Source organism: Crocuta crocuta, unplaced genomic scaffold (genome assembly GCF_008692635.1).
Source record: "Crocuta crocuta isolate KB4526 unplaced genomic scaffold, BGI_CrCroc_1.0 scaffold95, whole genome shotgun sequence".
Lineage (NCBI taxonomy): Eukaryota > Metazoa > Chordata > Mammalia > Carnivora > Hyaenidae > Crocuta > Crocuta crocuta.
Window position 1 is genome coordinate 14,959,882 of NW_027530971.1, and position 25,320 is coordinate 14,985,201.

Consider the following 25,320-nt stretch of genomic DNA (forward strand, 5'->3'; position numbering starts at 1 on the left):
CCAACACTGAGAGTCCAGGCACTTTGCCCAGTGAACTTTCTTTCTGCTTTATGACCAGAAAATGGCTGTCTTATTTCATTGTGTTCTCGTATTCTGTAAGTCACTATTGACACTGTGCTTTGAAATCATGTGAGTTGGGAGCAATATAACCTAGTGTTTAAGAACCAAGTAGACCTGGGTTCAAGTCCAGTACCTATTTGCTTGGTTAGTTCATTGATCTGCTCAGCAAATTTTTACAAATATAAAGGCTCTGTGCTGGGGGCTAGGGATGTACCAACCTGATGTTTATCTTCATGGAGCTCACAGGCTGTGGCCAGGCCCCTTTTTTATATCATCTGCAGCTTATCTGTGGAATTTACTGTTATCCACAGCTTAGGGATGAAAAATTGAAATTCAAAGAAATTAAGGGACTTGCCCAAGATCATTTGACCAGTAAGTGGTGGTCAGGATTCGAATCCTCAGTTTTTCTGTTACTAGAGCACGTGCTATTTATCCTGCACTGTCTTTATAGGTGGGTAATTCTGGAAAGTGCTATGTGTACTCATGGACAGCAAATGTAAGACTTGCAAGTGGAATGGATAATAGACTTATTTGGTAGCTCTTCTTTGTAAAAAATTGTTAACGTTTATTTGTTTTTGAGAGAGAGAGTGAGTGCAAGCAGGGGAGGGGCAGAGAGAGAGGGAGACACAGAATCTGAAGCAAGCTCCAGGCTCTGAGCTGTCAGCACAGAGCCCGACGCAGGGCTTGAACCCACAAACCGCGATATCATGACCTGCGCTAAGTCGGACACTGAACTGACTGAGCCACCCAGGCACCCCTATTTTTTAGTTCTTGGTCTTTTGTCTGCATAATCTTGGAAAAGCTACTTAACCTCCACGAGCCTCAGTTTCCTCATATACCAGATGAAGATTGTTCTCAGTGGCTTGCCAGGTCCCTCTGAACTTTACAATTCTGTGGTGCTGTGGATTTCTGCTGCTGAATGCTCATTGCTGACTTAGCTTCTCCTTAGAGTGGCCTGATTGTGTATCATATTCTTCTTTTAAGACCCAGTTGACATAATGTGCACCTCTGTAGCCCCTATGTGAGTTTGAAGGATCAGTGAGTTTTACTTAAATTTCCAAAGACTTGGGGATCTGTTACATTATATTTTACATTATTTTATGTTGGTTAATGGGAGTAATCTAAGAGAAAGTTGACGGACCAAAACCGTCTGCTCCTGCAAACCTCATTTTTTATATACTTACTTCCCTTTGACAAGGTGGTAAGGTCAGGAGGCCCCTGACTGAATTATACGTTTGGTAGTTTTCCAGATAAAAAATGAATGATCTGTTCTTCATTATGGAGCCTGTGTCACATGAGAGGATAAAGGTTGATTTAGACGTAAAGAGGACCAAGGTTTTTATTTGGTTTTGACAGTGACTTCCACATGACTGTGGGCACGTCACCCTAGCAGCTTGCTGCCTGCCAGTTCATTACTTGCAAAGTAAGTGAAATAATACATAATGATAGGTAGAGATTTCATGGGATTAGTAGAGAAAATAGATTAGGTCGTATGATCTCCTTAGAGGAAAGAAACTATGTAAATAAAAGATACTGATATTATTTCAGTAAACTTAATTTTCTAGATATATGTAATTCTGGTTAAGGAGAAGGGAAGAAGTGAGGAAGGGAACTAATATATTGAGTACCTACTACATCCCAGGACCTCATTAGGTGCTTAACATAGATGGAGAAAGTGGCAGAGTATAGAGCTAAATTTCTGCCTTGGTATCACGGAAGCACGCAGTTGAGTTCATCCTGTTCCACTTTGTCGCTGTGTGACCATGGCAACTGTCCCCACCTCTCTGAATCTCTGGGAGATTATCTGTAAAATATTTACGGGGCTTGGGTGTGGTTATTGGGAGATTTCAGTGAGATAATATACACAAAGATTTTGATGTTTAGCCGGCACCCAGTGAATGAATGCTAGCAAATGTTCCTCCATTCCCTTTCATAGAGAGGTCGGAGCATTGTTCCCTTTTAACGATGAGGAGACAGATTCAGAGAAGTGAGGCATTGGTTCTGGGTCAGATGGCTGGTAATTGACAAAGTTGTGAGGAGGAGCATAATAGCATAATACCCTAAAGCTTACATGAGGTGATTGGGAGGTGAGGTAGAACCAGAGGCATATATCCCTAGGATCAGTTTATGATTATGAAATTTCAAGTTTAGTTTTAGGAAAATTTGCCTTTCCTGATTGATCTGGATTCCTCTTCTGCCTAACGAGCAGTCTGCAAGTTTTCTGGCCTTAACTCTGGCTGCCCATAGCTAAGTTTTATTTGCAGTTGCCACAGATCTCAGCTAGTACCTCGCCTTCATTATATTTCTCTGATTCTTACATTCTTATTTAAATGAGTCTACTGAGTATGTGACTTGTACTAGAATCTGCCTCTGATCCTTTTAGGAAGTAGGGGGAAGATAAATCCTAAATCGACAACAGGTCAGACCCGGAGCCGTCTTTCACAGCCTCTGGGAACCCAGGCCCTTGCAGCTGTGTGCGGGTCTCTCAGGGCTGTCTTCAGTATGGTACCACTGAGCCTCAGAGGCTGGGTTCCATCTGTCCCCACTGGCAGTGCGTGTAGCTTTTGTTTTCTTCTCTGGCTGGCGTTCTTTGATTTAGAGAAGTCAGCCTGCTGGATAGATTCTTTGACCAGTCCTGTTAATCTGGGTCACTGAAATCGTTTCTTCTGCTTTCCTTTCCTAGCTGTGAAATCAGCTTTGGGGCTGTTTATTAACTACCTTCCATGCAGGTGCGGCACCCGAGGGTGCCGTGCTGGATGCTTTGTAGTTTCTCCTCCTCATTACACTCCCATGAGGTCGGGAGACTATTCTTAATGGCCATTTGGGGAGATAACCGAAGATCATGGCCATCATAAAGCTGCTAAGTGGCAGAGGCGGGGTTAGAACTCGGGTCTTAACTATTTTAACTGCCGTTTTGCCTGTTCTCGTCTCCTGATGGCACATCTCTCTGGAATATCACTCTTTCACTTCTTAATCGGGGACTCTGGAAAGTTTTGAGCAGGAGATCCTTTTCATCAGGCCAGTTGCTGCCCCTGCCCCACTCATGTCTTTGCTGTGCCCCCACACAAGCAAGCAGACACACACACGCTCCCTTGCTCATTGTGCTACCACATCTCAGTGAGAAAACCACACACGGTAGAATGAAGCTGCTTGGGGCAGAGCACTGACCTCGTGTCTGCCTTGAAGGAAACCTGTAAGGAATCATGAATTCACTGAAGAAATAAAAGCACATGTGATTGACTCACTCCCTGCTGAGGCTGCGTTCTTCCTTGATTGTCCTCCTCTTTCATTATTTTCCATCAATGTCCGCATCGATTTTATTTTAAGTAGAATTAAAGAAAAAATTAAAATACCTCCATCCTGTTCTCCGTGGGGAACCACTCTTAGCACCTTGATTTTCTAGATTTTTTTTTTCCCTGTGCAGATTCAAACACGTCTATATCTCCTTCTCCATTTTTCTTGTAATGATAAGGGATTAAATTATACAGACTGTTCTGCCCTTGTTTTTTAACTTAACAATGCGTCATTACTCTCTGATGAGAATTCTTCCTCACTCTTTTTAAAGGATGCATAGTGGTTGCATTTTACATACAGCATTAACTAGTTCCCAGCTCTTGAACCTCTTTGTTGTTGAAAGTTTTTCTCTGACCAACAGTGTCATAATGATCTTCAAGGTGTGCTTCCTGTTCTGCTGGGAATGGGAAGGGAGGGGGGCTGTAAGTTCGGAAACAAGTGAACAGAACGTGGGGGTCCTTGGTGTCGCTACTGCTGCCTGATTGTCTGAGTGCTTGTTGCGACAGTGTGCTGCATATTGCTGAGCTGCTTAGAGACGCTGACATTTCAGGGCCAGACAGTAGTCTGTGGCCTCCCGCAAGTGACCCCTCCAGGGGTCCTCAGACCCAACTGCTTTCCTCAGTCTATTGATTTAAATGTTAAACTCATCCCCAAACACCCTTGTAGAAACATCTAGAATAATGTTTGACCGTATAGCTGGTCACCCTGTGGCCTACTTAAATTGACACATAAAATTAACCATTGTAGTTTTATAGATCATTACAAGGAGTTTAACTTTTGCTTGGAATGGGATGGGAAGTCACTGGAGGGTTTTGAGCTAGGGAGTGACATGATCTGAGTTAGGTTTTCAAAGGATTGCAATGGTGGCTAATTTGAGAATTCTGCTGTAGGAAGGCAAGGAGTGAAAGCAGGGGCCAGTTAGGAGCTATCGTGGTAGTCCAGGCGTCATGGTGGCCTGGACTAGCTTAGTAATGGTGGAGTTGATAAGAAGTGGTCAGACTCTGGATACATTTTAAAGAAAAAGCTGCCAGGATTTGCTAGCAGATTAGTTGTGGATTTAGAAAGAAAGAACTAAATATAAATATGCCTCCAGGGGTTTTGGCCTGAGCACCTAGAGGGATGGGATTGCCCCTCACTGACAGGACAGACTGTGGGAAAGCAAGTTGGGTGTGCAGAAGCGGGTTTTGTCCATGTTTATCTGGGGATACTAGTAGATACCTAAGTGGGGAGGTCAAGTAGGCTGTTTGATCTGTAAGTTTAGAGCTCAGAAGACAGGTGTGGACCAGGGAGAGAAATCTAGGAAGTATAACCATGTAGAGGATGCCATGAAATTAAGTGAGATTTTTTTCTTTTAAGTTTATTTATTTATTTTTAGAGAGAGAGAGAGACCAAGAGACAGAGAGCACATACGACCAGGGGAGGGGCAGAGAGAGAGAGAGAGAGAGAGAGAATCCCAAGCAGGCGCTGTGCTGTCAGAGCCTGATGCGGAGCTCAAATCCAGGAACTGTGAGATCTGCCTGAGCTACCCAGGCACCTCTAGGTAGATTGTTTTAGAAGGGAAGGTAGATCACGAAGAGAAGGGGTTTGGTGGCTAGGGCCTTGACGCTTTACTTTCAAGAAGTATGGGTCAGGGCGGTAAGGAGAAGCCAGCAAAGGAGACTGAGACTAAGTGGCCAGAAAAGCGGGAGGGTGTGGAGTCCGGGAAACTGAGCAAAGTGTTTTACATTTTTTTTTAATGTTTATTTATTTTTGAGAGAGTGAGACAGAGTGTGAACTGGGGAGGGGCAGAGAGAGGGAGACACAGAATCTAAAGCAGGCTCTAGGCTCTGAGCTGTCAGCAAAGAGCCCAATGCAGGGCTCGAACTCACAAACCAAGAGATCATGACCAGAGCTGAAGTCAGACGCTTAACTGACTGAGCCACCCAGGTGCCCCAACCGAGCAAAGTGTTTTAAAGAGACGGGAGTCATTGGCTATGCTGAACATGGCTGGTAAGTCCAGGGAGAGAGGGTCTGAGAATATTCACTGGATTTAATGACCTGATTTATCTATCACTTAATCTCTATGTAGAAAGGAAAGCACAAGGGCTTTGGGGCTCAAATCCCTGTAGTGTCACTCTGGGTTTGTCACCTTGGGTTCTCTGAGAAGTAGATGCAAGGACAGACTCAGATGTGCAAGAGGTTTATGGGAGGAAATGCCCACGAGAGAGACAGCACAGGCCTGCCGCCAGTGAAGAAAGGGGGGGTGGGGGTGGTTAGGGTGGGAGGAGACTCACCCTGCACGGCACCCCTGAGGAAGTCACCCAGGCTGAAGGGGTGGGCACTCCTGAGCAGGTCGCATGTTAAAGGAGTCCCTCTGGCATTATGGTCATTGCCTAGCAGAGGTCCGGGGAATGCGCCTGCTGCTTAATTGTTGGAAGGTTCAGCCTCCTTATCTGTAAAATGGGAATAATTTTTATGATTGTGAGGAGTACTGGGATATTATACGGGTTGCTCTTTATGTGGGACTTGGAATGTCATAGGTACTTAATCAGTTTTAATTCCTGTGTCTTCTAGTATTTGACTGTATCTAATTCTCTTGGTTAAGGAGTTCTTGGAAGCAGTCTTCTGATTATTTGGCAGTAAAACCAGTGACACTTTACTTCTGTGTCCTGATTGCTCTTTTAGTCCTTAACTTTGACCCTCTTCCTCACCACCTTTCACCCCCAATCCCATGTCCAGTTTTTCTATCTTTTCCTCCATTTTTAGGGGTGGGAAGAATGGAGTCATTACATTGTAATTATCTTGGAATTTCAGTTACTCAGGAACACTGTAGTTTGCTTGTTAATAAGCATTCAGTTTGTTCTTGGGAATGTGAATTGTGGTGAATAAGACCTCCTAGGAGGTCTGTCCCAAACAAGAAAGTCTGTTGACTAGTCCGGCCGATGGTGTGAGATTTGCTGTGTTTCTGGTAAGCAGAGGGACCTTGGCTCTTCCCGTCACCCTCCGCCCACTGAGCTGCTCTGCAGGGCCTCCCGGCAGCTGGACGGTTGCCATCATTGGCTCCCGCTTTTCCTTCAGTCAGGGATGATAGACCTTATGCCCAGGCGAGGTTCCTTTCCCCAGACTTTGTTCTTAGGTCACAGCATGGAGGAGAATTCCACTCAGGATCAGACCTGGCCATTTTACCAGTTGCCAGTAAAAAGCCCCGAGTTATAGTTCTCCTAGCCCAAATCCCCTTTCCCAAGTGGTTTTCCCCCGCCATATCCCAGTGTATGGTTTCTCATGACCAATGACCAGGTTTTTCCAGAGAGAGCAAGCTGGACAAGGTAGGTAGGGTGGTCCGCAGGCTGAGTTCCCCAGGGGTGGGGAGCTGCAGTGCAGCCCGGGAGAGCCAGCATTGAGGGCTGGGGGAGCCAAGCTTACAGTCAGAAAAACTGTGAAAAGAAAACCAGTAAAGAGAGTTCTGTGACCTTATGCTAGTTATTTCAATTCCCTGAGTCTCAGTGTCCTCATCTGTAAAATGGGATAATAGCCATGTTTACTTTTGTGAAGATTTATTGGGAGAAACTCCTGAGATGATCAAGGAGAGGGGAGCAGCAGTAGAGGGGAGAGCCTTTGGACCATGGATGCAGGCCTGACACTAGTGAAGAGAGGAAAGAAAGTCAGTGAGAGTGAATGTTAGTTTTTAAGTTGTTGCTATCAAGGTAGCCGTTGTTACGGAGCATTCCAGTGACCTTTTCTGTGTGGTGATGGGTAACTGTTACAGGGAGTGCTGTCATCACTGCCGTTCCCCAGGGAGGAGACAGGTGTGCCACCTGTCATTACATTTTCCATCCAGGAGACAAGCCCTGTTCAGTGACAAGAACCAAATAGGCATATGACCTTGTTGAACAGCTTTATTGAGATATAATTCACCCCTTTAAAATGTACGATTCAGCGGGTTCTGGTGTCTTCAGAGAGTTGTACAACCATCACCATGATCAATTTTAGGACCTTTTACATCAAAAAGAAACGTGCCTGCTAGCAGTCACTCCCAGCTTTACCCTCCAGTCCCCTCACCCCCCTCAGAATTGCCGTAGGCCACCACGGATCTGCTTTCCATCTCTCTAGATTTCCCTCTTCTGAGCATTTCATAAAAATGGAATTACACATTATGTGGTGTTTGGTGACTGCCTTTTTTCACTTTGCGTAATGTTTTCAAGGTTCATCCATGTTCTAGCATGTATAAGTACTTCATTCTTTTTAATGCCAAATCATATTCCATTGTATGCACATTTTATTTATCCACTCATAAGTTGGTGAAATTTTGAGCTGTTAGGAATAATGTGCCGCCGTGAGCATCATTGCACAAACTTTTGTGTAAGCATACTTTCAGCTCTCTTGGGTATATACATAAGAGTGGGGTTGCTGGGCCATAGGACAGCTCTGTTTCACTTTTTGAGGATCTGCCAAACTTTTCCACAGGAGCCGCGCAGTTTACATTCCCACCAGTAATGTGTAAGGGTGCCAGTTGCTCCATCTCCTCGCTAACACTTGTTGTTTGAGTTCATCATTATTATTATTACCGCCATCCTGATGGGGATGAAGTGGTGTCTCATTAGGGTTTTGGTCTGTATTTCCATAGTGACTGCTGGAGTTAAGTGTCTTTTCATGTGCTTGTTTGGCATTTGTGTATCCTTAGAAAAATGTCTACTGAAATTCTCTACCTGTTCTTAAATTGAGTTGTTTGCCCTTTTATTGGCTTGTAAGGGTTGTTTATGTATTCTGGATACTAGACTTTTGGATATATGATTTTCATCTCTTTTTGTTTCTTTTTTACTTTTTAGAAAGAGTGTGTGAGCTGGGGAGAGGGGCAGAGAGAGAGAGAGAGAGAGAGAGAGAGAGAATCATAAGCAGGCTCTCCATTCAGTATGGAGCCCAATGCAGGGCTCTATCCCATGATCCTGGGATCATGGCTTGAGCTGAAGTCAAGAGTCGGATGCTCAACTGACTGAGCCACCCAGGCACCCCTCATCTCTCTTTTTGTAATTATAAAAACTCAAATCTTACAGAAAAATAGAAAGTTCTCTTATTGTTCCCCAAATATTCTTCCATAAAGTAACTATTGATAAGTTTAATGTATTAACGTATATCCTTCCAAATTATAAAAGACGTGTATACAAACCTACACACGTGTGCGCGTGCACACACACACACACACACACACACATACATACACTTAAGTTCATATAAATGGAATTGAATATTTGCTTTTTTTTTTTTTTTTTTTTTTTTCCTTTTTCCTTTTTTTTTATGACAAGCGAAACAAAACCCATCTGTTGACTGGGTGTGCTTTGTGGAGCATCAGTTTCCTACCCTTTNGCTTAACCATGTCTCGTGTACATCTTTTCAGCGTGATCTCATTGTTTTTTCTGCTGCAGAGAAATACCCTCTTGAGATGGGTGTAATACAGATGTAGTACTGGGGCATCAGAAAGTTAAGTAATTCATTCGAGGTCACAGATTAATAAAGGGAGGAGTCATTATTCAGGTCACATCTGTCTGCTTCCACAGCCCATGTTCTTGCCACACTATCCTGTTGCTTGTCAGGCTGCCAGTGTGGAACCTGTCTTCCAGCTCTGTGGCCTCCTGTGTAGCTGCTGTATTGCCTAGTGGCTCTCGTACCGGAGTAGTGTGTATGATGTGTACATTCCAGGAGATACCCTTTACTTACACGACCCGCACACATACAGGCCTTTAGCAGTCTTGAAAGGAAAAAAAGGTCGGGGAAGAATGTTTAACGACCTACTTTGGGCTGAAGCGGTCACATTTGAGCAACTGCAGCTGCTTCTCCATCCCTTTCCTTCCCCCGCCATCTCCCCCCCCCGCCCCCACTCGCCATCGCTGCTTTCTCAGGGCCACTCATTGTGCTGGAGGAGTTCCAGCACGTTGTTTCTTCCTGCCTTCCAGTCCTGCAGGGGCCCTCGTGCAGTGTCAGCGTGCCCGCCTTCTCTGCGGCGTGGCTTCCTACCCGGCCTGCAGCGTTTTAGGCGCATCCCCTGCTATCTCAGGACCCACGTGTGTGAAACGGGCCTCCTCCCAGCACATAGATTCTGGTTGAAACACATAAGAAAGTGCAATCAGGAATCAAGAGCGGAGCATGGACTGAGGAGAAAGTGCCACCAACATCTGTGTAAAAGCTGCACCCCAAAGTACAGCTCCTCTTCTTCCTGCCCCCCTCCGTCCTCTCCACTTTGTGTCCTGCCCCTGTTGCAGAACATGGCAGGTAATTGATTGCTGTAGGTCAGATCACTTTTCCATTGCAGTCCTCTCTGGATTCCCTTTCTCCTTTCTTCCCAGTGCACTTGGACTTGTAGGGGAGCTGGAGGAATAGTAACGAACTGCGTGTCTAAGCAGGCTTTAATGTAAGAGCAGTGCTGTTCCGACCACTTCCACTAGTAAGAGTAGCTGGGCACCAACAAAGGGACGTCTAGAATGCGAGGGTCAGCTGCAGTGGGCTCACGTCCCAGGTCTACCAGGAACCTGTCGAGTGGCCTTGGGCAGGTTACTTGATCTGTCGGAGCCTCCCTTTTCTTATCTGTGAAGTCCAGGTAATAGTGCCAGTGTGTCCTAAGAGTGTTGTGAGGATTCACAGTGCATGGAGAGTGTGTCAGCTCAGAGGCTGGCACAGGGAGAGAGCTCTGCAGACGTTACTTTCCATCATTATTATCGGAAGGGGAACAGGTACCATCTGAGTCATGTCTAGGCACACGCAAACGGGTCCTTAGTGTGATAATAATAAGGTTCTTCCTGGGGCTCCTGGGTGGCTCAGTCAGTTAAGCGTCTGACTTCGGCTCAGGTCATGATCTCACTATTTGTGGGTTCGAGCCCCGCATCGGGCTCTGTGCTGACAGCTAGCTCAGAGCCTGGAGCCTGCTTCTAATTCTGTGTCTCCCTCTCTCTCTGACCCTCCCCTGCTCACACTGTCTCTATCTCTCTCTCAAAAATAAATAAAACATTAAAAAAATTTTTTTAATTAGGTTCTTCCTTATCTCACTATTGTGCTTTATTTTCTTCATAGCTCTTCTGTTTCATTTTATATACTTACTCATTTCTCTTTCTCCTTCGGTAGAATGTGGATAGGAGGAGCTCTGTCAGCTGTATCCCTAGCCCCGAAACAGGCCTTAGCATGTAGTAAGTATGCAACAATGCCATCAGTGTTTTATGGGATAAATGAGTATGAGCACTTACTGTATGCTCACTGCTATTCTGGGTGCTACTTCTATCAACAAATATAGTCCTAACAGTCTGTTGAAGTAGGTATATTATTACTCCTCTTTTACAGGCGAAGCACCTGACTCGCTGGGGAATGGAGCTCTTTGGGCCCAGGGTCACCCAGTAGGTGGAAAAGCAGGCAATCTTCCTCCCAGCCAGGACTTGGCCCCCTGTGCTGTGCACTCTCTCTGCAGGAGGCGTCACCATTATTTTTATTACTGATATTATCGTTAGCTTTTAAGTAGTTAACACCTACATAGGCAGAATTCTTTAACCATCCTCTCTCCTTTGCTCCTAACACTCACTGTGGAAAAAAAGTAACATTTTTATCACTCCCCTTCATTTGACAGTTGAGGAAATAGGAACAAACAATCTTTATTGAGCACATCACTGTGTGCCGGCATGTTTACGACCTCTTCTTATCCCCACAACAATCTCACTAAGTTAATGGTACTATACACATTTGACAGATGGGAAAACTGAGGCAAAGAGGTACCATGACTTGCCCAGGGCCATGCAGCTAAGATGTGATGGATCTGAGCCTCAGACCCCAGCAGTCTGGCTTTAGGGACTGCTCTCCTGGATGCTCACTGGACATCTTCTCAGTTCAGAGAAGACAAATTACTTGTGCACACTTACCCAGCTTGTAAGTGGCGGAGCTGGGATTGGAAATCAAGTCTGCCTTCACCACCAAATCCATGTTCTTTCTCTACCTGCACATAACTTGGGTTTCCAACCTGCTGGGGAAGAAGTCAGCAGACTTAATCACGCTCACTCTGCTGAGAATGTGGAGATGTAGCCCCCGACGTCAGCCCTCAGCCTCCTTTCTCTTTCCATCCTGCTGGGCTGTATCTCAGCACGGTGTGTCTGGGTTAGCCAGGGCTTTGAGAGTCACAGGACAGTCATCTGAAAGCAGGTGGCCAGTTGTGTCCCCAGAGAGAACTAAAGTTACTGCTGGTGGAGAAGTCCCTCCAAAGTGCACATACGATTTCCTTCGGGCTAAACGGACACCTGATGTCTTTATGAGACATTAGTGTATGTGAAACAGGCTAGTGAGCTGGTGATGGTGGGGGTGAGGAAAGAGGGGAGGGGGAATTGTATACCTAGAAGCATAGGAAGTCTGGCTGGGCTACACAAACAAAAACATTTCCTTCAGGGCCAGTGGCCCCAAGGCATCGGGCAGCGCCCATGGGCAAACAATGAAGTGGGGTGTGTGTGTGTGTGTGCGTGCACAGCATCAGCTGATTGCAGGCTGATGCTCCTACGGGGGGAGGTCTCCGGTGGCGGCGGCAAGGTTTCTCTCCGTGGAGCTGTCAGAGATGTGTTTTGATGGGCTGTACCTGGGTGTGCAGCTTCCTTCTCCCTCAGCCTGTCCTCCACAGCTGCTGGAGCCCAGCTCACACCTCCCACCGCCTGCTCTTCTCTGTCCCCATTCTTTCCCCCCACTGCTTAAGCTGCTAAATCCTTTTGACGGGTTTCTCCCTCACCATTCACGTCCTGTTAGTATCCCTAAGCCCTGGAGAGCCTGTGGTAAGTGTAAGAATGCAGCCACCCTGCAGGGAGCGCCTGTAGTGCACCCGCTGGCCATGCGCCAAGCCCTTGCCACCACCATTTCATTTAATCCTTGCCTCTGCCCCCTTCGTAATGTTCTTCCTCCTGCTTGATACACGGAGAGCCGGTTTGGAGACACTGAACAGCATGCTGACAGTTCTGAAGCTAAGAAGCAACAGAGCGAGGATTCCAGCCTGAGGTCTTCTTGGCTCTAAAGCATGTTTTTTCTACCTTTTAAAGACCCCTCTAAGTAACCAGTGACGCTTCCGAAGCCTAGTGTCTGGCATGCCATAACTGGGTTTTACTGTAACTGCCCACGCTGAGCGCAGCTTCCTCTAACACGCACCTGGTGGATAGCTTTGTCCGTGTGTCCAGTTCTCGCTGAAACAATAGGAAGTATCATTTCAATCCGGGAGATTCTCTGCTGTGTGAGTTACCATCAGGGCATGCCCTGTGCTTATTGTTCATGCTCAAGGAATTTTGCAGGAAGGCCCCCATCCAGGATGTTACTGGAAGACCTGCCTGATGGAGTACGTACAAACAAAGTGTGACCCTGCCGGCTCAGCCAAAACCCCTGCCTTGTGCGGGGAGGCCCTCTGACCCTAGCGGAAAAGGCTGCTGTCTTCATCACCCAGCCAAGATGCTGCTACAGGGCGGGTCCACAGCTTCCTATCTGCCTGCCTGGAGACTCCTGGGTAGACTTTTGCCACGTGCTTAGATCTCGGTTGTATGTCACTATCTATACAAAATACAAATCTGACCATGTTTCCTGGGCCTCACTCAGACTCCTGGAACTCCATGTTGTTCTTGGGAACAATCTGCTAGGACTCTTTTAAACTTTTTTATTGTGCTAAGATATTCATAAAAATTTACCATTATTGGGGCACCTGGGTGGCTCAGTCAGTTAAGTGTCTGACTTCGGCTCAGGCTATGATCTCACCGTTCATGAGTTCGAGCCCCACGCTGTCTCTCTCAAAAATAAACAAACATTAAAAATTTTTTCTTAATTTACCATTATTTAAAAATGTATAGTTCAGTGGTATTAAGTACATTTACATTGTTGCACGGTCTCTAGAACTCTTTTGTCATTTTGCAAAACTAAAAGTCTATACCCACTAAACAGTAACTTCCCATTCCCTGATCCCCCGTTAGCCCCTGGTAATTGCTCTTCTTCTTTGTGTCTCCATAAATTTGACAATCTTGGTATCTCGTATAAAGTGGAATCATACAGTATTTGTCCTTTTGAGTCTGGGTTATCTCACTTAGCGTAATGTTTTCAGGATTTATCCACGCTACCATGTGTCAGAATTTCCTTCCTTTTCAAGGCTGAATGCATTTGCACTGGGTGTATATACCATTTGTGTGTCTCTTTACTTGTCAGTGGACCTACCAGGCCTCTGTGTGACATTGAAGGGCCTGCGTGGATACTCGTGGGCTCGCCGGGTTCGCCAGCCTCCTTAAATATCACTCCTCTTGAGTGTCCCCACATTTTGTTCCTGAAATCCCACAAGGGACCTCAGTCAGACTCCCTTCCCCCACTGATTATTTTCATAGACCTCTATATGTCTTTATTTTGCTTGTTACAACTGTAACATATTGATTAATTGTGCATGTGTTTGTGTAATGACTGTGTTCCTTGCCAGACGGTAAACTCGTGTGTTTAATGCCACTTCCCTTGGGGCTGGCATCAGGGCTGGCACGCAATACGTGCCCAGTAAATAGCTATTGTATGAAACTATAAACTAAATGAATTAGTACTGAAAAGAGAAAACTTCAGGGCTACATGCTGGGAGCATTTGGATTTTAAAATGTGTGTGAGATGTTAAATTACTAAGAGAATCTCAAAAAGTGGTCTTGCTGCAGCATAGATTGTTTGCCCTGTCATTTCTCTGTTGATAAAAAGTTCCAAGAATAAACTCGTCATTATTTGAAGATGCCTCAGTGAGGGCCAGCACGTAAACCACAGCAGCAAAGGCAGCTGACATTCTCTGGTTGTTTATTCCTGGCCAGGCTTTGCACTGTGTACTTTCCACGTATTCTCTCAAGGAATCCTCACAAGAACTCTGAAAGGTGGATGCTGGGGTTTTTCGTTTGCTTGGTTTTAATTTCTATTTTCAGGTGTGAAGACCAAGGCCCAGAGAGTTTAAATAACTTGCTTGAGGTCCCTCAGCTAGGTATGGCAGGCCCAGAGTGGAGGGGAGTCAGGGCGGACTCAGTCCTTGGCCTGGCATAGAGCGCCGCCCCTCCCTGGCGGCCCTTCCCCTCATTAACCGGAACAGCTCTCTTGTTATCTCTTTTATAAATTTATAAATGGAGCCTCTGCCTTGGTTTTCTTTGAAGCCAGAGTTTTGTGGCTAAAGAAGAATTTGAAAACTCTAGGCCTGCAGGACAGATTTGACCTTTGCAGCCTCCTGCCCTCCTGCCGTTAGATCTCCCGCCGTGCTTCTGCCCGAAATGCGGGGGACCGAAATGCTTCTAAGGCATTTTCCAAGTCTTGAGGCAGAGTTGTACTTTCCTGCCTGGTCCTCCTGCGGAAGGCCCACCCCTCTGTCCTAGCTCCACTCACGCCCTTTCCAAGTAGTGGCTGACGGGTTTGTCTCCGCCACTGGGCCGCGCCTCTGGGGAAGCTGGACCAGGCCTGCCTTCTCTCTGGAGCTCCTCGGCCCGGCGCAGGACCTGGCACAGGACTCGGGGGCCTCAGCCAGTGCTTGATGAATGAACGTACGCCAAGTGCAGAGCTGGTACTCAGAACCAACCAGCTGAGTGCAGAAGCTGGAGGACAAACCAGCGTGTGCTCGGAGAACCCCATGAATGCGAGATGGAGATGATCAGATGTATTAATCACTGGTTTGGAAAGGAATTAAAATATTTCCATAATATGGTATGTTTCTTTTCTAAAACAGATGTGCCCTCGTTGTTTCATGAGGAAGTAATTAAGTGTATTTGATTAAAACATTCATAAACACTATCATTTATTCAAAGCTACTATATGCTGCTATCTTTATTGGTCTTTATATGTGTTATGTCTGGTTCTTCCCATCACCCGGTAAGGTGTGTTTTATTATCTTCATTTTAGAGGTGAGGAATCTGAGGCTCAGAGAGATGAAGTAGCTTGCCCAAGGATGCTTAGCTTCTGAGTGATAGGCATGGGAATGAAACGGGTCTGGCTGACTTCAAACCCAGTGCCTTCCATCACGCCAACTGCTTCTGAACTTGTATATGAGATACCATTCAGCCCAACACCCCAAGCCAGCATGCCTATTCCCTGTTTCCTCTCTACCCTCCGCGTGCCCTCCATCGCCCCCACTTCTTACCCTCTCACTGCACCCCGCTCTCCATTTCCTTAGATGATTGCCTCTGTGCTTGCATCCTGAAACTGAAACAATTTTGCCACTGTCAACAATAATTGAGTACTGTTATGTGTGGAAACTGTCTGGTGTTAACCATTTACTAATGTCACATTTATATTAATACAAAATTTGTATTATGGCCAAATTACACATATTACGATTTTGTTTTCTTTATACAGCCTTTTACTCCTAAGCTTTCTTTGAGTCCTAATACATATATATATTTTTTATTTCTGAGAGAGAGAGAGAGAGACAGCATGAGCAGGGGAGGGTCAGAGAGAGAGGGAGATACACAATCTGAAGCAGGCTTCGGGCTCTGAGCTGGCTGTCAGCACAGAACCTGACGCGGGGCTCGAACCCACGAACCGCGAGATCATGACCTAAGCGAAAGTCAGATGCTTAACCGACTGAGTCACCCAAGCGCCCCCTAATTTATATATTTTTTAAAATAGATGGTTTTTTCCTTCATGTAAAATGTAAATGTGACAATATAGTGAAAAGGAAGTTGGTTAGATAAAAATTTTTTTGTTAAAGATTGTCAAAGCAGTGGGATACTTATTTCAAATTATATATGAAATAGAAGCTTGAAATACCTCTGTTTAGAGAAGTTTAAGAGGTTTCCTACAGACTCAGATTCATTTATTTTCTGCCCCTCCTAGTATTTCAGCAGGATTAAGTTTTTTGAATCACTGGATCAAGTTTTAATTTTCCTTTTCCTTCCTTATACTGACATATGCTTTGGCAGAACAAAAAAGAGACCTAAACATGTCAGCATGATTTTTGTTCAATGAATTAAAAACCATAAAAGTAACAAGATCTGATCCAAATCCCTAAACTCCTGACATGGTGGTTTTGTCCATTTCAGTCCCAAGATTCGTATTACTGACTTTAAAAAGCTTTCTGCCTGGAAGCAGAAGTGATGGCAGCGGCGCATAATTTCTCTGAAATAGATTGCCAGGGGTAGGCAGCACAGAGTAGGGAAAACATACAAGACAGAGGGATCTGGATTTGGATCCCAGTCCTGCCACTCAGGCTCATGGGTAAGTGACTCCACACCTGTGCACCTCGGTTTCCTCATTGGAAGATGGGGGGGGGAGTAGGTGAGAATCTAGCTGGAAGAATGGTTGCGAAGGTCTATGAGGGAATGTACTTAAGTGCTCTCCTGGCATAGATGGGCTTAATAATGGCGGTAATCAGGATCATTTCTATTTTGAGAATACCTTCAAATAGCTGAATCCAGAAGAATTGATATATAATGCAGCCGCCTGCTTTGTCTTCAGAGCTCATCTTTCTCAAAATTCTTTAATTTTTTTCCCTCATCCTGTCAGGGAAAAAAAGAGCAGGTAGATGCCACTAATCTTAAACACCTGCTTGTCGGTGTTTCACATGGAACATATACCCAGAACTTTAGATCATCCTTACCAAGCAAGAACCACACTGATTGGAGGGTCAGGAACCATATGCCAGTGAAGTCCATTTCAGGACCCAGGGGGCAGAGGAATTTTGTCATATTAAGACTTTTGGCTTTTGAGACAGGTCAGCCTCGGTTTGGCCCAAACTTACTGGGCCTCATTTTCTTTATCTGTAAAATGGCCCTCATAATCTTCCAAGACCCTCCATGGTATGGGTTTCCAGCCTCTTGTTACTTTCTTATTATCTGTGTTCAGGAATCCCTCAAATGAAACATGGTCTCTGCAACTGAAAGCCTTTGTACATGCTCTTTTCTTCCTTCTGGAAATCCATCCCTTGCCGTGCCAGCATGGACCACCAGCACTCATTCTTCAGAACCTGGTGTGTGTTTTAGTCAGGACAGGACAGGCTACGTGGTAGTAACAGACAACCTCCAAGTCTCCATGGCTTATCACAGAAATCTCTTCTTGCTCATGCTGCCTGATGGGTGCTGTTTATCATAGTCACTCTGGGACCCAAGGTGATGGAAGCTCCATCTCTACTTTTACTGCAGCCAACAGAAACCAAATGGCAGAGCACTGGCTATGAAAGCTTCTGCCCTGAGGTCCATCATTTCTGCTCACATTTCACTGACCAGAGCAGTTGTGGGGCCACACCAGACTTTAGAGGGGAGAGAAAAATGCATTCCTACTGGAAGGAATAAGAAGAACACTAGTGAGCAGACCTAAAGATAACTGTATTTAGGTATTATTTCTTCAGCAGAGTCTTCTCTTACTTGCCGCCTGCCCCAGCTTGGACAGTTCCTGGCGAGTTAGCTGAGCTTTTGTGCTCCTGTGGCACCTTGTATTTCTCTGCTTCCCTTACCACAGCACTTCCCACACTCCCATGGTAAATGTGTCTTTACGACCTCTGTCCCTGGCTCAGATCCCTAAGAACACAACAGAGGTCTATTAGTGTTGACCCTATCAGTGTTGACTATAGGTCTGTTAACCATTCACATACCCAACACTGGTTTTGAAAGGTAAGTAGGGTAAGTAGACACTCAACTGTGTATATGACCAAGAAACGAAGGCAGAGCAAATGTGTTGGGTTACTTTGCTGGGTTGTTGTGATGAGTCCACGTAACATAGGAAGAATAAGTGCCTCATATAGTTGTAAGGTTCAGCTTACAGAGTGCCTGTCCCAGGAGTTTGTAGTAGGCCCTCATTGTGCTTGTTGGCATTGTTGAGGAGGAAGGAGTAGTGAAAATGACTGACATTAAGCACCTGCCTGTGTCAGACACTCTCATGGCTTCTTTATGGAAGTTTACTGGTCTGGTGCTTGTCACATGTTGGGACTAGTGTTATGTCTTGGTCAGTTTTGAAGTGATTCACAAGTAATTTGCTATAATAATTAAGATTCTGAAGATTGCTACTTACTTGTTCCAGATGATTTAGAGATGTGACGATGGCGCCATTTCCATAGCATCATCGCTCACTTGCATTGCATCTTTAGTGGGAGAGAAAGGGGTAGACTTAGAGCTTATAATAACTTCCCCTTTACTGAGTACTTAAAATGGGCCAGGGCCAGTACTAAACAGTTTATGTGCACCATCTCATTTAATCTTCGCACCATCGCCATTATACAGGTGGGGGCTCTGAGAAGAGGAAGTGAGTTATGTGTAGTCAAGTGGCATGATCAGGGTACCCCAGCTCAAGCTTTTAAGCAGTACTCTTCCTAGCTCTCGTCACCTAACTCACCAGGCACTTTACTTGACCCTGAGCAGAGCCCTGGGCACGTTTCAGGAACGTAAAGATCATCACCGAAGCTACAAACTGTGGAGCTAAGCGGACGGAGTAATGTTAAGTTCTTGGCTAGCAGATAATATGTAGGATGATTTTTGCTGAATGTTCTTTTTTGTTTCTGTTTTTTATCAGAGTGACCAGGGAGCACAGGGAAATGCTGGTGAAACTGGCCAAACAGAACACCAACAAGGCCAAGGATTCTTTACGGAAAGTTCGTACCAATGCAATGAATAAGCTAAAGAAATCAAAAGACAAGGTCTCGGAGGACACCATTCGGCTCATAGAGAAACAGGTATTATTGCCAACAGATGCAGTACTTATGTTTCTGACCCAGGGAACCACTTGGTTGTGTCTGAAGAGAGGAAAACTAAAACAGAATACCCCTGGTTCTTTCATTGACATGATCGGGATTGGCTGAGTGTCTGTTCCGGGCTTAGCCCTGGGGATATGGAGGAAGCAAAGATGCTGTTGATGCTTTGCGAGGTCCCAGGGTCCGTGCCAGACACTTCATTTCTCCCTGTTGCGACAAGGCTGTGAAGTAGGCTGTGGGGAAACTGAGGTTCAGAGAAGCTAAATAACTCGCTCAAAGCCACACTGCTGGTAAGTGGTCAAAATGGATCCTGACACAGGCAGACTGCTTTCAGAGCCTGTGTGTGTGGTTGGTTGGGTGCTGACACATGAGGACTTAGCAGCGTTCTTCCTGTGCTGAATAGCGGCACTTGAACAGACTTGGGGTAAAATAGTGAGGGACCGGGGGAAGATAGAATAGCAACACACAAGGTCTGTTCTGTAAGAGAACATTGTGCGGGTGGATAATTGTGGTGTGAACAGTGGCTGGCACTCAGGAGTGGGTAGAGAAGACACCACGGCCAGTTCATAGAAGGCCTTGGAGGCCAGGCTGAGCAGCTTGAACTTCGGCATGTCCAGAGACGCCCACACTGGCTGTGCCGCTGTGTCCGTTGTCTGATGACTGTGGCCTAACAGACCACCTCAAAACATGGCGATTTGTAATATCTGGCATTATTTCTTAGTCTCGTTTCTGTGGCTCAGCTGGGGGATCATGGTTCTAGTCTGGGCTTCATGGGCTTGGCTCCAGATGTTGGATTCAGTTCAAATCTGCTTTATGTATTTCTCAGTCTTCTGGAGTCAACAGTCTTCTCAACAGCAGATGCCCAGGGCACAATCCCAACCGCTCAAGTACATTTTAAGCACCTGCGCTTGGCACTTCCCATTGGCCAAACAAATCACATGGGCCAAGCCCAGTATCACTGACACAGGAAACTATATATGTTCATGTAAGTCCAGGGCAGGGAGTGAATATTTGTTGAACAATAGTCTTATCTACCACAGCATCAGACCACTTGAGGAGTTTATAAAAATATAGGTTTGTGGGACCCCACTCCCAGGGATAGAGTCAGGGGGAGTCTCCCCCCCCCCAGGTGGGGCCTAGGGATCTGCATTTTTAAATACTCCTTAGGTGATTCTAATACAGTAACTCCCTGGAAGTTTTCAGACCATGGGGAGACCATATCTATGTTTATGAAAGATGACCATGATGGCTGTGTAGAAAAGAGGGGTGGGGGGCACAGCTGGGTGCAGGGGGACCAGGGAGGCTGTTACAGAAATCCAGCTGGGAAATGGTGGCCTGAACCTGATTGGTATGTGGAATTAAGATAGGAAGATGAATTTACTAGTAATCTCTTAAAGGAGATAGAACAGTGTTTAGCATGGTATAAAGGGCTTGCCTAAAGCCTCTGCATCCACCATCAAATCATTATTTTAGGAAGATTGAACATGAGTGTGGGCAGGACGGGGAGTAAGGAGGGAAGAAGTTGGAAGCAGGGAATGCTGTTAGGAGGCCGTAAATTAACTAATTGCTCTCCTTCTCCTGGACCAGCAGTTAGAATGTCAGTTGTAGGCCAGCCCTAAAAACCACCCAGGAAAAAGCTGGGCCTGGGCTCTGCTCCTACATTTACTGATTTTCAGTAGGTCTACCTAAGAATGTATATATTTAAAAATATTATATCTGCCCAGATAATTCTGCAAAAGTAGACGCAGAAGGTAACTAATGACGTAGAAGCCTTACATTGTACCCCTGTGATGGCACCAGAGTTAGATCAGAGGTGTTCTGCACTTGATGTCCAGTGACCTTGGAGACATTTCTTGACCCCTGTAGTCGATTTGTTCTATAAAAAGGGATTGTAATTCCTGCCTTAAAGGGTTGCCCTGGAGACGCTAGAAGAACCATGAGAGCATCGAACGCCTGGACCCTCGGCTCCCTCTCGCCGCCTTTGTGCCCTCTTCTTTTCCCCTGCACCAGCTAGAAGAGGTTCCTGGGTTGGGCTGGCCTTTCCGAGCACCCATCTGCCTTGCAGGAGTCCGTCCCTGGCCCCAGCTGGGCCAGCTCCTTGTCCATCCCCGGGAGAGTCGGTCTCTGCAGTCCACACTTGACCTTTTCATTGCTTCTTAGTGGTAGGCCCGTGGACCTCGGGAACCTGCCAGGCACTCCTCGCTCAACGAGACTGGCCCTGTGCCTCAGGGACCAGAGCCCATGTCCCCCTGAGATGGGAAGAGTGATCAGATAAGCAGTACTCTCGGTAAAACCCACTTGACAAAGACATTGCTAGAAGCCTTCACACTAGCACCTGGCTTTTCACCTTCCGATTCAGATTAGAGTTTTTTCATCAATGCTTGTTACTGTTTACTATTCTTATTTTTCAAAATGAGAATTACTTTATTAGTTTTTCTGATACTAAGCTTACACATGTTTAGTGTAATTTTTTTTTTAATTAAAAAGAAAGTAATTGAGTCTCTTGACCCAGAGATAACCATCGTGAACATACCAGTGCAGACTTCCAAGCTATCTCTGTAAGAGTATACGTCATATTACAAGAGAAAGGATTACAGTGTATACACATAATATACCCAGTGCAAGAACCTTTATTATTTAAGGTATTATTATTTAAATGTGAGTTCTTAACATTGGTGTTAATAGTTTATTGTCATATTGTTAAAAGTTTGAGTAAGAAAGTCTTTAGGAGACAGCCTTGCGCACACTTGGTTTTGTTCTTTTCCCCTGACAGAAGGCACTATTCTGGAGTTTGGGGTGTGTGGTTTTGGTTTTGGTTTTTTAAATGAGTGAGACAGAGGCTGATTGTTGTTTTATCAACGTTTTTAAAAGTGTTTTTGTTTACTTTGTTCCTGCTTATTAAAGTGTCACATATGCCCACTGTAGAAAATGTAGAGTTCAGGAGACGATTTTAAAACATGGGGAAGAATCCACACCATAAGCCCATATTACAGATGCCACTGCCCTTAACATTTCGGAGTATTTTTTCTGCTTTTCTTCTTTTTTTTTTTTAACTACATAGTTTTTAACACGACTGAGAATATGTAGTATGCATCCAGTTTTGTACCCAGCTTTTTATATTTTCTGTTCAGCATTAAAACCATTAGCATTTTCTCGTGTCTTAAACAGCTATTTCTGATGGTTACAAAATCATCTGTCGTGTGGTTTTACCATAATTCACTTTCATAAGCCTCTTGTTGGACATTTAGTTTGTTTAAACTTTTTTGTTATAAATAAGGTTGCAGTGAATATTTTTACACATAAATCTTTGTTGAGATGATTTCCCTAGGATAGAGTCCCAAGTGTGGAATTATTGCACAATGGGAATGCATATTTTTAAGATTCTTGGTATGTACTGCCTAAATCACTCGCAAGGTTTTTAGAGTATGTATATTTTAAAAAATTTGTTGCCTTTTCTAATCCCTAACATCTGAACCCAGAATTTTTAGTGTGAGCCTGAAACGCTGCTTATCTTGGAAGCATTTTTCTTTTTGCTTTTATTTCTACACTCCATAGAAAAGATTAAGTTATTCTTTGTATAAATCTATACAACCTTTCTAAAATAATATAGTGATAAAGACCCAAATCCATATTTTTCTGATTCAGTGGCTTAAGAATTTATCCAAAAGAAATTGTTGAGTATCTTACCTACAGAGGTGTCTGTTGGAAACTGAAAACTATCTAAATTTCTGACAGTGGGAAAATAAATTGTTTTCCATCCACTTACTGTAATTTCCATATAGAGATAGTTATAAAAAAATATTTTGTAGACACGGTAAGTTTCTTTCGGAATTTATTTATTTATTTATTTATTTTAATGTTTATTTTTGAGAGAGAGTCAGAGCGCGAGAGGGGTAGGAGCAGAGAGGGAAGGAGACACAGAATCCAAAGCAGCTCTGGGTTCTGAGCTGTCAGCCCAGAGCCCGACATGGGGCTTGAACTCACAAACTTGTGAGATGATGACCTGAGCTGAAGTCAGATGCTTAATTGACTGAGCCACCCAGGCGCCCTGGAATTTATATTTTTAAGGTAGGTTATATAACAATATTATGATGTGACTCCATTTTTATAATGAAACCTTCCATGTACAGAAAAAGATTGGCGGCTTAGGGGCGCCTGGCCGGCTCAGCTGGTAGAGCATGTGGCTCTTGATCTTGGGCTTGTGAGTTCGAGCCTCACGTTGGGTGTAGAGATCACTTAAAAATAAAATCTTTATACCACCTCACGCCAGTCAGAGTGGCTAAAATGAGCAAATCAGAGAACTCTAGATGCTGGCGAGGATGTGGAGAAACGGGCNCAGTTTGCTATAAATGGGCCTGCAGAGCATGAAAGCACTTGGCAGAAACCACCGGTAAATCTGGCCAAGATCTTTCACTGCTGCTGCCTTTTTCTGAGGAGCTTGCTGCTCTGAAGCGAGGCTGGATGCCGGTGGCTGGAGGAGGGCAGGGCTACTAGCGGACAGGCACGCAGGCAGGGGGCTGGACCGGGTGAGGCAAGGGGTGCTCCGACAGGCCTCAGGAAGGGTGACTTCACCCAGCTCGCCCCAGTGTGCGATGTGTNGCATATTAAAACGGAAAGGGCCCTTGCTTTGCGGGCACACAGGCCTGACTGACTCCCTTCCCAGCCGCCCAGGTTAGTGCTGGCTTCACCTTCTAAGCCTCTGTGCAGTGGGAGTAGCGGTTCTTATCTCCCAGGACTGACGAGAGGACCAAATGGCATGTGTTAAAAGCGGCTGGTGTGGTTGCTGGTCCTCACTAATTGTCCACCCTATTCGCCCATCCCGTTCCTTCCCCCACACTGTGAATGTAGGACTGGGATCAGCTGTTGGAGTGACCCCCACACGGCTCTTGCTGAAGGGGTGGGGGGCGCCCCAGGGGAGTTGACGCACCATACTGGTGGTTGGGGTGGGTGAGTTCCTGGCTCAGTCACACCACTGACTTTCTGATGTGACCTTGGGCAGGAAAATTAACATTTTATGCCTTGGTTTACTCCTCTGTACAATGGGGATGATACCTGTCCCACCTGCCTTACAGAGGTTATGTGTGGTTGTTGGATTTGGGTGAAATAACAGGACAAAGCCCCTTTGCATACTGATGAACTACTGTGCAGGTGAAATAATGAAATATTCACAGTGTTTTGAAGGGAGATAATAACAGCATTTCATATGTTTTGAGGATCATGTGAAATAGTGCACAGGAAGTTTTTAGCCCCGTGTCTGGCATGTAGTAATGGTAAGAGGAGCTGGGGGGGTGGTGTCATTGTTGGTAATCATTGTTATCTTAAGCCTGCTAAAGACAGACAAGATGAACTTGCAGCCTGACTGTCCCCAAGGACACTTTGTGCCTACAATTTGGAAAGTTAGTAAATATTTTCATGAATCGATTAACTTGAAGTCAGGAAATGATAATAAAACTCAGAGTAACACAAGCAGTATTTGCATAGCAAATAACCCGTTTACACCGTGCCTGCATATTCATGAAGGCGCTTAGCCAGCACCACTACTGTCTGAGGAAGGGCCAGCATCCCCATTTGAGAGATGAGGAAACTGAGGTTCAGTGACTTACACATTGTTACCCCACTGAGAATTTAATCCAGCACCCACGTTATCGCATTGTTACCCTAGGTATTCTTCCTCCCCCTGGTCCCCATTCCTGTCCCCAGACTGCCCTCCATGCCATTTTCCCGGAGTAGCTGTAGCTGTGCGGTGCTTGTTCCTGGCTGTCCCAGGCTGCCAGCCTCCAGGCGCTGGAGTGAGTGCTGCCGGGCATAGTGCCACACGCCCAGCGAGGCAGCCGCTCCGGGAGGGGACAGGCACCTGAAGAGTCCATGGCGGAGGGCCCCAGTGACCCGTTCTGAGCCCAGCCGCTCCTCCAGGGAGCCCAGCGGCCCCTGAAGCGGTGCCTTCCCAGCTACAAAACAGGCAGCTGTTGCTATGGTGCGAGGCTGGTTGTCTCCCTGCCTGGGGCCAGTTGCTCCAAATCTAAAACTAAAAACTAAAGTTTCTTCCCTTTCCAGTGCATTTAGTTCCCAGTTCCTGGCCAGGGCCTGCGGTCTGCAAATAAAGATGTCAAGCAGCTGCTGTGCCACGGAGCACACAGACCCTGGGCCCCATGCTGCCCCCTTCAAGGCTTCCTGCCTCAGGTCTCTTTTAGATGTGGGAGGGAGGCTGCAGCATTTACTAAATTGTATTGTGCTTCTCGTGTTGATACCCTCACCGTGAGAAACGGACAGTCTTAACCATGTGTACTCGTATGCCTTTAGATTTTCATTATTAAAAATAAAGCGCATAT

At 45.5% G+C, this 25,320-nt stretch overlaps 1 protein-coding gene across 1 annotated transcript in view; it reads left to right on the plus strand.

The window, feature by feature from the left end:
- Positions 1 to 25,320, plus strand: part of MRRF (mitochondrial ribosome recycling factor) — a 56,033-nt gene that overhangs the window by 24,847 nt on the left and 5,866 nt on the right. The window contains exon 6 of the mRNA XM_077769748.1: positions 18,814 to 18,973. Within this exon, the coding sequence (XP_077625874.1) occupies positions 18,814 to 18,973 (160 nt within the window). The remainder of the gene's footprint in view (positions 1 to 18,813; positions 18,974 to 25,320) is intronic.